Source organism: Callionymus lyra, chromosome 16 (genome assembly GCF_982586985.1).
Source record: "Callionymus lyra chromosome 16, fCalLyr1.hap1.1, whole genome shotgun sequence".
Lineage (NCBI taxonomy): Eukaryota > Metazoa > Chordata > Actinopteri > Syngnathiformes > Callionymidae > Callionymus > Callionymus lyra.
Window position 1 is genome coordinate 14,849,134 of NC_141833.1, and position 12,715 is coordinate 14,861,848.

A 12,715-nucleotide genomic window follows, 5' to 3' on the forward strand; every position below is an offset into this window, starting at 1 on the left:
GTCGCCTCACCAGAGAGGTTTTCCCTCGACTCCAGACGTCGAGTCACCCTTTTGTATTTTTAATGTTATCTCTGGATCCGTTGGCCTCGACGCGACTAATGTCGCCCGTAAAAAAAAAAAAGCCCCGACAGCTAAAGTGGGAAAACATCAGACGTCGTCACTGGAGCACGAATCCTTTTTTTCTTCTTTTTAAGGTCTTTGTTCGGAGGAGAGAAGACGAACACATGACTCATCGCTATTTCTAACACAGCCGGTGGCCAACGTTATTAAATTACAAGAAATTACGCTTGTACAAGTCGCACGACCCCGTGTGTGTACTCCTGTAAGACACACACACACACACACACACACACACACACACACACACACACACACACACACACACACACACACACACACACACACACACACACACACACACACACACACACACACACACTTTTACACACAGTTGCTTTGAACAAGTTGTTGTTCTTTTGAAGACGCGTTATCTTCTACTTGAACGTTGGGATTAGAATGTATACGTTTCCTGACGCCTTCATGAGCAAACCTGCTCTTCCTGAAGTGACCTCGGGGCCACATGAGGCTCCTGGACTGTATATACGTGGCCCTCGTGATGCTGAAGATCAACAATTATTAGATTCTATTGTTATTCATTTTCTTTTTCTCTCTCACTAGTCTCTAGATGTATAGTTTTTCGAGGATTCCTTGGCCCTCAAAAGAAGAAGAAACTTGCATTTATATAGTGGACAACATTTATGTCATATAAAATACAACAAAATAATAAGTTTACAAGATTTAGCTTGTTGTTTTTTTTTTTTTTACTCCTTTATTTTCGAATGGAGGCCCCTCACAACGGCTACTGTATGAAATGTGGCCCCTGAAGCAATCTTGAGTTCTGAACCAGAGCCTTGACATTTGACCGACATGCGTTCTGTTGCAATGCATTATGGGACACAAATTTATTAGAGTGAATCGAGCAGCTACTGGTTCATGACCTTCATGTATGTTTATTACTTTTCGGATTTAGTTTCTTTGTGTCAACTCTTGATTTTATTTTTTTCTTTCTTTGTTCAATTGTGTTTTATTGGTTATTAGTGTGTGTTAAGGTCACATTTTTGGTCATATTTTGTTACATATCTTGTCAGAATTCATTTACACCGTTTTTCTTTTTGTTGTTGCCTCCATGTATGTGATTTTGTGTTTCTAGAAGAAAAAAAAATCCCCAAATGAAATGCTATGAAGTATTAAACAATAGTTTGTGTAAGTAAGTAATATTTGTAGAGAGATTTAAGGATCGGAGAAATGTGAGTTCTTCTACTAGAGCAGGTCAGAATTCTCGCTGCAGAGTTTTGTATAAACTATATAAAAATAATAATTGAATTTGTTTCTCCTTCAATGTTTTGTTTGATTTAGTTTATTCATGTATATGGAATTTTCAAATGAATATACAGTATATACATTTATATATATATATATATATATATATATAAATATATGTAAATATGTTTATTTTTATACTTGTGATCTTAGTTTTGACAAAACATATTTATCTAAATTATAGTAAAATGTAATCTGATTTATTTATTTTTTTAAACACAAAAATTATATTCTAATATTTAATTACGTTTTTTTATTTAATTTAATTTATAAAATGTATTTCTTATAATTATTATTTTCGGATATATTATAAATATTTTTTTGAAATATATTTATTATTATGTAATATAATACTACTTTTATTTTAATGGTTAAATGGACATCTTCTATATCTTCTTTAAATGTCTCCATCTTTTAATTATAACCTGTACATATGTTTAAATTAACTATACCACGAGATAACTTTGTTCACTCATGACTTGTTTATAATTTGATTTTAAAAAAAAGTCACAAACATGCGATAAAAATCTCGGAACATTGAATCACGTCCTCCGTGACGTCACCGGGAGGTTGGTGGTCTTCAGCTGCTCGTCGAGATTCGAACCAGAGACTCTCGCGCTGCTGAGGGAACAAGGAATTGCTCTGGCTGTGGATCAACGAGAAGAAGTGGAATCCGGGAAACACTTAAGGTAGATTTTTAGTTTTTTAATAATATGCTCACCACGTGAACGTCTCACGATGCGTTCATGGTGAAGAGTAGAAGGAGTTAAAACGAGTTTGCTTTGATTCTTTATGAAGAAAAATGCTTTTAATTTATGATTATTATTGTCTTCTCAAAACTTTAGCAATTAACAGATGAGCTAAATAAAAATATCAATTAGCAAAAATAAAATGAAAATATTACAAACCTAATCTTATGTATTTATTTTTAATTTGCCAGCTCTATCAGATTTCTGTCTCTATATGTATTTTTAAAAATATATAAATTAAATATTGTGTATCTTTTCATTCATCTTTCTTTGTGTTTTTATATGGAATAATCTGTTTAAATGTGTATTTGTATGTGTGTTTAACTATTCTAGTTAAATGCAGCATTTTTTTTACTACATTAAATAAGATTATTCTGAGTAATTTAGCTTAAAAAATAATATAGGTTTATGGTAATTAAATTCTTGCCAGAAATGTTCACATTAAATAACATTTTCCCAATGATTTTAACTCATAAATATGTTGACCCTCTATGTGAAATCTACTTCTCCAGCAGTTCTGTAAAGAAAATATATCCCTTTCACTTAAAATAGCGAAAATATATTATAATATTTTTATAATATAATATATTGAGTTCATGTATTAATAGTATTTGTGACATATTTTATTGGAATTTATTATTATATGAATTTATATTAAATTACAGTTTTTTTTAGTTGTTTTCCCCCACAAATGAATGTCCAAATACGGGTTGCTCTTCTGACTGGTCAGCTTTTATTGACGTGCATGTGCAGGTGAGCACATGAAAAAAAAAACACTTGGTCATCGCTGTCACATCACACATCGATCCCGTCTGTCAGGCTGAAGAGCTCAGCAGGAGGTCCAGGAGCCGCGGCGACGATGATTGAAGCAATATAAATGTATTTTGTTCCCTTGCAGATGGAGTCGACGGAAGAGGACAGTCGATTCCAGTCCAACATTCCGGTGCAGCTGGACATCGCCGTGGCCGTCGTCTACTTCTTCTTCGGTGAGAAGTCCTCAGTTCGCATCAGAAGTATTCCCCCCCCCACGGTCGGGACTCCAGGTCCAGTGGATCAGCGCCGCAGCTGCCGGTGTAGCGCGCCAGTTCTCCAACAGAAGGCGCTCTGATAATTCATTTTTGCGGTCGCGCTGACGAGCTAACGGAAGCAGCCAGGAATAGCAACTGGGCCCCGGGTCCGCCTTCATCTACGTCTTTGATGTGAAACTCACGACGAATAGAACCGCAAACTGAGATTGAACCTGGTGTCCACGGTTGACTGAGGCTCTACGTACCGCGGCATATACTGTGGCACGAGCGGCATTCGAGTCAACGACACGTCACCTCGTACTTACCAGGAAATACGCCACTTTATACGACTTTATATTCCACTTATTACTTCACCGCGACCAGTGGTGTTACAGCGACACATGGATTTTGCCACAGTGGCATGTGGCACACAATGGAATTCGCCAGTAGATGTGCCACATGTAATACCAACATGTGCCACACCGTTTTTTTTAACGACATATGCTGCTCACTATGACGACAAAAGACACAATGGCATGTGCCACTTAATGGAAAGCATCAGTCGACGCAAAATGATATGCCGCTGACTAAAATGGCATGAGTGACATGTGCCACTTTTTAGATTATTTACCCTTTTTATTATAACATATGATGCTCACTATGATCACACAATACACAAATCACAACACAATGGAAAGTGCCACTTAATGGAATGCACCAGTCAAGGAAACCGAAATTTCCGCTCACTGAAATGTTATGTGCCACGTGTCGTACAAACATTTGCCACTCTTTAGATTTTTCACCCTTTTTAATGCAAAATATGATGCTCACTATGATGACACAATTTACAAGAAGCACAACACAATGGCATGCGCCAGTCAAGCTGAAAGAATATATGCCGCTCTCTAAAATAATATGTGCCACATGTTGTCGCTCTTCAAATCATTCATCCATTTTATTATGACATATGCCGGTCATTATGATGACAAAAAAAAATGACACGACACACACAAATCACAACGCAATAGCATGTGCCATTTAGTTGAATGCATATTTATTAGCATATGCTATTGCATAGTGTATGCCAGTCTGCACCAGACAAGGCAACAAGAATATGCTGCTCACTAAAAGGTTATGTGCCACATGTAGTACCACACATGTGCCACTCTTTAGATTTCTCACCCTTTTTAATGCAACATATGATGCTGATTATGATGACAAAATTGACAAGAAACACAACACAATGGCATGTGCCACTTCCTGAAATGCAGCAGACAAGGCTACAAGATATGCCGCTTATTAAAATGTTATGTGCCACATGTCATACCACACATTTGCCACTTCAGTTTATTCACCCTTTTTTATTACGTCTTAGTACTCACTATGATGACAAAAGTCACAACGACACACACAAACCACAACACAATGGCATGCCACTCTCAATGGAATGCATACGCAGTGGCATACGCTATTGCATAGTGTATTCCAATGGTAAAAATGGCATGTGCCGCATGTCAAACCAATGACATCTGCTGCTCACTATGATGACAAAAACACACAATGACACTCAACACAATGGCATGTGCCACTCAATGGAATGCACCAGAAAAGCCAACAGAATAAGCTTCTCACTAAAAAATACGACAAGTCAGTTCCAACATGTAGATTATGAACCAGTTTACTACGTCATATGCCGCCCACTATGATGACAAAAATGACACACAAACCACAACACAATGGCATGTGCCACAAACTGGGATGGTTATCAACACTGGTGCTGTGTCTCAAATCGCATACTAGCGTACTAAAAGTTAGTATTTTTAGTGTGTAAGTGCTTCTCAATCCTAAGTATGCGAAATTTAGTGCTCCATGCACACTAAATTGGCGTACTAACACGCCCACAAAACTGAGTATGGTTTGATGGACACTAAACACACTAAACAGCCGCCATGTTAGTGACGTTTTAAACGGAAGTTACATCATATATAAATGCATATATATTCATATACTTACAGGTGCATTTTCCGCAGCAGTAGGAGGATAAACACGTCTTCTCTGCTGATACCAGCTTAAATATCTCGCGATTATTTCGATTCTCATATTTTTTCTTTATTTCTTCTTCCAAAGTTGCAAAACGTGCTGCCAGCAGGTGTTGGCGATAGCGTTCAAACAGCTGGTTGCAACATCGTTAAATAGAAGTAGAAGAAGAAGCTGTCATGTGATCTCCGGTTAGTGTGTAGCAGCAGTGTTTGATTTGAGACATAATCTCTGTGGAGAATTTGCGTACTAGTTAGTATGTACACTAAACTGATGCATACTAACTTCTAGCATACTAAGAGTAGTATGCGATTTGAGACACAGCAATGGTCAATGAAGCCACTATGCTCACTATATGAGAAAACACTAGTCACTACAGTGGCACGAACACATGATGATGATACGATGATGCCGCACGTTAACTTCCGCCATCTTTGTTTTTTCCCTCCACCAGGAGTCTTCTCCGTCTTCGGCAACAGCGTCTTGCTGTACGTCTCCTACAAGAAGCGACACCTGCTGAAACCGGCCGAGTTCTTCATCATCAACCTGGCCGTGAGCGATCTGGGTCTCACTCTGTCTCTGTACCCCATGGCCATCACCTCCAGCATCTACCACAGGTGGGACCCCGGACACCTGCGGCGGCCATCTTGTCAACAAACGAAAACATCACAGAATTATTGTTTTCGGTTTTTTTACCTACACATTTTTTGGTTATGAAAACATTTTTTATCGTAGTAGATCAACTGTACATTAACGTTACACAACTTGCTCACACAACACACACAATAGGAGCTTGTGTGGAAAATATCTAGAAAAGATGAAAAATCCCTCAAAACGGCGACTGGAACCAGATGGTTATTCTAAAAAACCTGCTTAAATGTAATCATCTGTTCTGTTTCATATTGTTTAAATGATCAAAAAAATTGATTTTTGAGTTATTTTGCTAAGTGACAATCTCCTAACCTCCTTGGCAGAGGTAATAAAAGCTACCGGTCAAGAAAATAACCTTTACTTACTTAATAAAACATTGTCATATATTCTTCTTTGAAGCTGTCAATTTAAAGACAAATTATACATCTCATGACAAGTATATTAAAGACGAACCTTATATTTATTAAAAAAATATTTTAGTTTTAAAATGTACTGATGATTTGAGAAAAAAATATTAATATTTTCTATTTTTATATTTGAACTATTGGGAATATAAAAAATGTCAACTTGTTGCAATACATTTTTTTAGATTAATTGCTATCAAATGTAGAATTATTCTGGATTATTAAAAGAAAAATAAAGAGTAAAAATAACCAGATATTACATTAAAAACTTAAATTTAGATTTAAAAGAAAACTATGAAACTTATATAAATGTATGTAAAATAAATAAGTAGGTGAAGCTGTTTTGAAAGTGGTTCAAATATGTAAATCATTTTGAACTATAAAGCAAAAGTAAATGCGAAGAAACAACAGAACAGAAGCAAAGAATCATTGTCTACAAGTTATTTTTATTCTTGACTCAAAGTGAAATAAAAAAAAATATGAAGGTTTAGCTTCTGCCTCTCTCTTCCTCTCTTATCGATCGCTCTACTCTCTGTCGCCCCCCTCAGGTGGCTCTTTGGAAGGACGGTCTGCTCCATGTACGCCTTCTGTGGAATGTTGTTCGGCATCTGCAGTCTGACCACTCTGACGCTGCTGAGCATGGTGTGCTTCGTCAAAGTCTGCCACCCGCTCTACGGTGAGCCTTCCAAGTCCAACGTCTAGACCTTGATTTATCCGTGAAGGTAGAACCCAGTAATCCTCCACGTTAGCTGGTCCTTTGATGAGGGAACTCTGATGCGAGTCAATGCGGCGAGACTTCCTGCATTAGGGTCAGGACCGACGAGTGGTGTCAGAAGTGGGATGGCCGTGCGAGTCGGATGAACATGGATCAATGCGGTTGAAGTCTGACAGCTTGACTTGTGTTGAGAACTTTTGCTCCCAAGGTCAAAATAATACTATGAAACCGACTATTTAGAAATGTTTCTGACGACTGTCGTACTGTTGAATTAATATCTCAACTCTACATATCGGAATCGTATCGGATAGAATCTCCAAGACAACATATTGTATAATTGCCCCTGTACCGTGATACGTATCGTATTTCGGGATTTCTGCTGACACACACCCCTAGTGGTGGTAGGAAGGAAGTCTTGAGCAAGGTGGAAACATTTCTTAAAGTAACACAAACTTCCCACGTGGTATTTTCGGGCCGACTGATATTAAAGACACTTTAGCGACACGTGGGCTGTGTCCCAAATTGCGCACTTCTGCACTTAGTATTTTGAGTGCACAAGTGCGTACCGATGAGCAGTGTGCGAAAATGTAGTGCGCGATGAACACTCAATTGGCCAAAAAATTGAGTGTGGATCGATGGACACTTTCCACCTACAACGACCGCCATCTTAGTGACGTAGATGACGCTAAATGGAAGCTACGTCATTGACAACGCGTCTTCGGAGCAGATACCGACGTAAATGTCAAACACCTATTTGACCACAAAACAACAATAATAACACAATGAAACACAACTTAATAACTTGGCGAAAAGTGATGTCAAGTTATGACGATAGTGTTTCAACGGCTGGTTGCGATCAGCGTTAAAAAGTAGTAGAAGAAGAAGTTGTCGAGTCTTTTCCAGTAAGTGTGTATAACAGTGTTTGATTTGAGACAGTACTACACGTTGAAATTTGTGCACTTGCCAAGTACGTTCACTGTCTTAACGTGTACTGTAAACCAGTGCACTTGAAGTGTGCGATTTGGGACACTGACTAAACGTAAGCTATTTCGCTGACGACTCGCTTCGGAGCAGATACCGGCATAAATGTCTCAAGAAAACACTCATTTTTACCACAAAACAAAACAACAAAAAAAGTAAGACAATGAAACACAACTTAACAACTCGTTTCGATTGGTGAGAAGTGCTGTCAAGTGTCGGCGATAGTGTTTCAGCAGCTGGTTGCGATCAGCGTTAAAAAGTAGTAGAAGAAGAAGCTGTCGAGTCATTTCCAGTAAGTGTGTAACAACAGTGTTTGATTTGAGACAGTACTACACATTGAAATTTGTGCACTGGCCAAGTACGTTCGCTGCCTTAACGTGTACTGTAAACCAGTGCACTCGAAGTGTGCGATTTGGGACACTGACTAAACAGAAGCTACGTCACTGACGATGCGTCTTTGGAGCAGATACCGGCGTAAATGTCTCGAGAAAACACTCATTTTTACCACAATACAACACAACAACAATAGTAACACAATGAAACACAACTAAATAACTTGTTTCAATCGACGAAAAGTGCTGCCAAGTGTCTGCGATAGTGTTTCAATAGCTGGTTGCGATCAGCGTTAAAAAGTAGTAGAAAAAGAAGCTGTCGAGTCATTTCAAACAAGTGTTTGATTTGAGACGGTACTATCTGTCGAAATATGCGCACTAAGTAGGTGCACAGTACCCGTACAGTGTACTGTAAAGCAGTGCACTTGGAGAAGTGATTTGAGACACAGCAGCGGTGTCAGAATACAGATGGCCACAGGAGTGAATTCCTAACTCATATTCTGGGGCATGAACCTCCACAGGGAACAGCTTCAAGTCCCTCCACAGCCGGCTGCTGGTCTCCTGCTCGTGGCTCTTCGCCCTGATCTTCGCCTGCTCCCCGCTGGCCCACTGGGGCGAGTACGGGCCGGAGCCGTATGGCACCGCCTGTTGCATCGACTGGCAGCGCTCCAACCGGCAGTCGTCGGCTCGTTCCTTCACGGTGGCGCTGTTCCTGTTCTGCTACATCCTGCCGTGCTGCATCATCGTGGCGTCGTACACGGGCATCCTGCTCACGGTCAACACGTCGCGGAAGACGATGGAGCAGCACGCCGTCCGGCCCGCCCACATCGGCAGCGTCCAGACCATAATAGTCAAGGTGAGCAATAGATCCTCGACGAGATAACGTTGAATAAGTATTTCAAGGAAACGTTTAAATTAATGTGGATTAAAAAAATAAATGTGAAAATCACTTTAAAAACAAACTTTAACATTAATTTATAAACAAAGGTTATGGAGACATTTTCAAATACATACAAATAACAAATACACGTAGTACTTTTGTTAAATATAGTATTAAACTCAGTATATTTTAATGATTGTGTTTGAATAGTCCATGAATCTATTCATTTTTAAATAAATAAATCATGAACAAACAAAAATATGTCCACATTTTTTGCTCTTAATCATTTTTATATATGTATAAATATTTTATAAATGTGTACAGCCTTTGTTTTAAATGTCACTATTTAAAGAAGAATTTAAAAATAAATAATTATAGTTAAATAAATAAATGCTGTCTGTAATTTTGCTTTATTAATATTTATTCAGCACAATATATTAAGCAAAGACTGAACTCTGGCTTTTGTATTTCAAATATTTTTACATAGTAAGTAAGTGTAATTTGTACAATTACACATGAAAATGGTGGTTTTATCCTCTGAAATATTTACTTTTTTTTATTTAAATACTTGTCAAAAAGATGCAGAAATCAGTAAATATATTTTGACATTTAAAATAAATGATGCTATTTTAATCCACAGTTGAATAAATGCGTTGTTTTCTGATTTTAATTGACATTATTAATGATGTTGAAACACAACTCTAACCTTAAAATATAAACAATTCCAAGAAATTAAAACATTTATTTATCGCTATTTATTTCCCTCCAAGACGTCCATTATTAAGGCCATAATAAGGGGGAATCAAAGGAGGAAGTGATGTAGAAAAATAAAACAGTGTTTTCCTTCCATTAGTTTTCTCACCCAAACATCTCATTACATCGATCTGTTCCTGAACCATCTGTCACTGACCCAGAACCAACAGTAGAGAAGGAAGAGCAGCAGATCGCGGCGCTAACGTTGTGGGCGGAGGATTTATCGGAGACATCAGAGAAGATCCTCGGGGACCAGGATCTAATCCTACCCTTTATCCGCTGTGAAAATAAAGAACGACCTCGATAGTCCGTCAGTTAAGACCCTCATCGGCAGGAATAGCCTCCTTCAGTTGGTTCTTCAGTGATGGAGGAGAAGATGGATCTTTGTTATTAATCCGGACCAGAGATAGCGTTAGCAACGTTACCAACGTTAGCTTAGATTGACTTATTTGTCTTTTTTTAATAGATTTGTTTCATATAAAAACAGAATATACACCATTTTTGCTGTAGAAAACATTAAAATAAACACTAATAATTAAAAATATAGATAGATAGATTTTATAATATTTATATATATATATATATATATATATATATATATATATATATAATATAATATAATATTTTTAATGTTGTATAAATAAAATATCCAGATATATTTTTTACTTATTTCCAGTAAAATAATCCAAATGATTCACTTAAAATGTTGTTCTAGATCAAATTAATAAACAGGCAGAAGTTGATAGAAAGTATTAAACATTCATTATTAAATCCAGTACTTGTTTCACATTTTTTTATACAAAATATATATATATAATTAGCTCTGGGTAAGGAGCCAGAGTCCCGGAAACAAATGTGTTTGTGGTATCCCTTGCGTTGTCTCTGGGTCAAGGAGCCAGAGTCCCGGAAACAAATGTGTTTGTGGTATTCCTTGTGTTGTCTCTGGGTCAAGGTGACCCGCAGACCCGGAAACAATGTGTTTGTGGTATCCCTTGTGTCGTATCTGGGTCAAGGTGACCCGCAGGCCCGGAAACAAATGCGTTTGTGGTATCCCTTGTGTCGTCTATAGGTCATGGTGACCGACCTCCACCACTGCATATGTATTCATGGAAGCCAGGAACAGAGACAAAAAAAGCATTTCTTTCGGGTCACCTTGACCCAGAGGACACACAAGGGCTAAAATGAAAGAGCCGTGTGAGTTCAAGACGAGTCTTTTTCCTGCAGTTATTGTTGTGAAGGCGTCTCTCGTGGATCGATGTGTAATCTTCTGCAGGATAATGATGCTCTTAATCTGCAGGTAAAACTCTTGAAAAATCAAGATACATTGATCACAACAAGAAAATGAACTTCAAAAACCACTTTGACGTGTCGACGGGTTTATGAAGTCGAGCGATTCAAGCAGACACTCGTCGCTCCTCGGAGCCTCCAAGTTGTTGCAAATTGTTTTACAAAAAAGTTTGGAAACTTATCTGTGTTGATTCTCTGGTGAGATGAAGGTTAGAGAACCCCTGAGTTATCTATCATAATCTCAGGTTCAACGAATTGGTGCGAAGCCCTCTAACAGCTTCGCTATTGGTTAGAGGGCTTCGCACCAATATGAAGTAGAACCCCTGAGTTATCTATCATAATCTCAGGTTCTACGAATTGGTGCGAAGCCCTCTAACCAATAGCGAAGCTGTTAGAGGGCGGAGCACCAATATGAAGTAGAACTACAGTATCATCAAAGTTGATTTATTGCTATATTTGGCAGTTTTGTTGTTGTCGTATGTTCACCTCATGCTCGTGTCGGGTTCCTCCGGGAACTCTGGTTTGATTGGCGTCAGAAAACGTTATTGGTTTAATTTTAAATTTCATTTTTTTTAATAGAAATGTTGAAAATAATTGAAATATTTTTTTTAATTGAATTCAAATACTTGTAGATTAAAAGGTTAACCCTTTGTATTAAATAATTAAATTAAATTACATAACTTATATTTCAAAAGTATATTTATTTTAATAATTTAATTAGAAATATTTGTATATTTTCCAAATAAAATTTTACACATAGAGTTTGATATTCTTGATTCCTTTCTGAATTCAATATGTTTTTATATTATGCTTTTAAATTAAATATTGAAGAAAAATCAACGTGTAAAAGGGAACACATTAAAAAATATAGAATCTAGTTTTAGTGTAATGTACTTCCATACGTCTGTGTGGTCTGTGATTGACTAGTGCATCCCCAGTCTATCACCCTGTGTAGCTGGGACAGCTTGAAAGTTGCGCATGAATTTAAGGAATAAATCCGTAAGAGACCGTTTTGTTTTTTCCGTCAAGTTGAGCGTCGCCGTGTGCATCGGCTTCTTCGCCGCCTGGAGTCCGTACGCCATCGTGTCCATGTGGGCGGCGTTCGGTCACGTGGAGAACATCCCGCCGATGGCGTTCGCTTTGCCCGCCATGTTCGCCAAGTCCTCCACCATCTACAACCCCGTGGTCTACCTGCTGCTGAGGCCCAGCTTCCGCCGGACGATCCACAAAGACCTGGACGTCCTGCTGAAGACCTGCCTGTGCTGGCTGGACCCGGTCCGATGCTGCTCCAGGCTCAACGTCCGGGTCAAAGTCCAGAGGCCCGCGAACCCGGCTTCGGACGCTTCCACGCAGCAGGAGAGCGCCGCCTTCAACGACCCCGGCTGTTTCTCCGTGCACCCCCAGACGGTCCACAGGGAGAGTCTGGTTCTGTCCAAACATCTGGATCCTGAAGCTGCTTTCGATGCGAAAGGAACGTTTGAAAATAACCACATTAGCTTCGAGATGATTCCAGGACAAGCTAAGCTAGCCTGGCCCTGA

General features: G+C 38.5%; 1 protein-coding gene across 1 annotated transcript; it reads left to right on the top strand.

Moving 5' to 3' along the window:
- The first annotated feature begins 3,027 nt into the window (after window positions 1-3,027).
- Window positions 3,028-12,715, top strand: LOC148063843 (opsin-5-like). The gene is made up of 5 exons (XM_087810354.1): window positions 3,028-3,115; window positions 5,628-5,790; window positions 6,777-6,904; window positions 8,778-9,112; window positions 12,206-12,715. Exons 1-5 carry the CDS (start codon window positions 3,028-3,030, stop codon window positions 12,713-12,715), a joined length of 1,224 nt encoding a protein of 407 aa, XP_087666480.1.

What these genes read in the sequence shown, in the direction of transcription:
- LOC148063843 (XM_087810354.1), top strand. Translation starts at nt 3,028, where the DNA reads ATGGAGTCGACGGAAGAGGACAGTCGATTCCAGTCCAACATTCCGGTG. An exon ending in AGTCTGCCACCCGCTCTACG is followed by an intron (nt 6,905 to 8,777) that starts GTGAGCCTTCCA and finishes GAACCTCCACAG; the next exon opens with GGAACAGCTTCAAGTCCCTC. An exon ending in TCCAGACCATAATAGTCAAG is followed by an intron (nt 9,113 to 12,205) that starts GTGAGCAATAGA and finishes TTTTCCGTCAAG; the next exon opens with TTGAGCGTCGCCGTGTGCAT.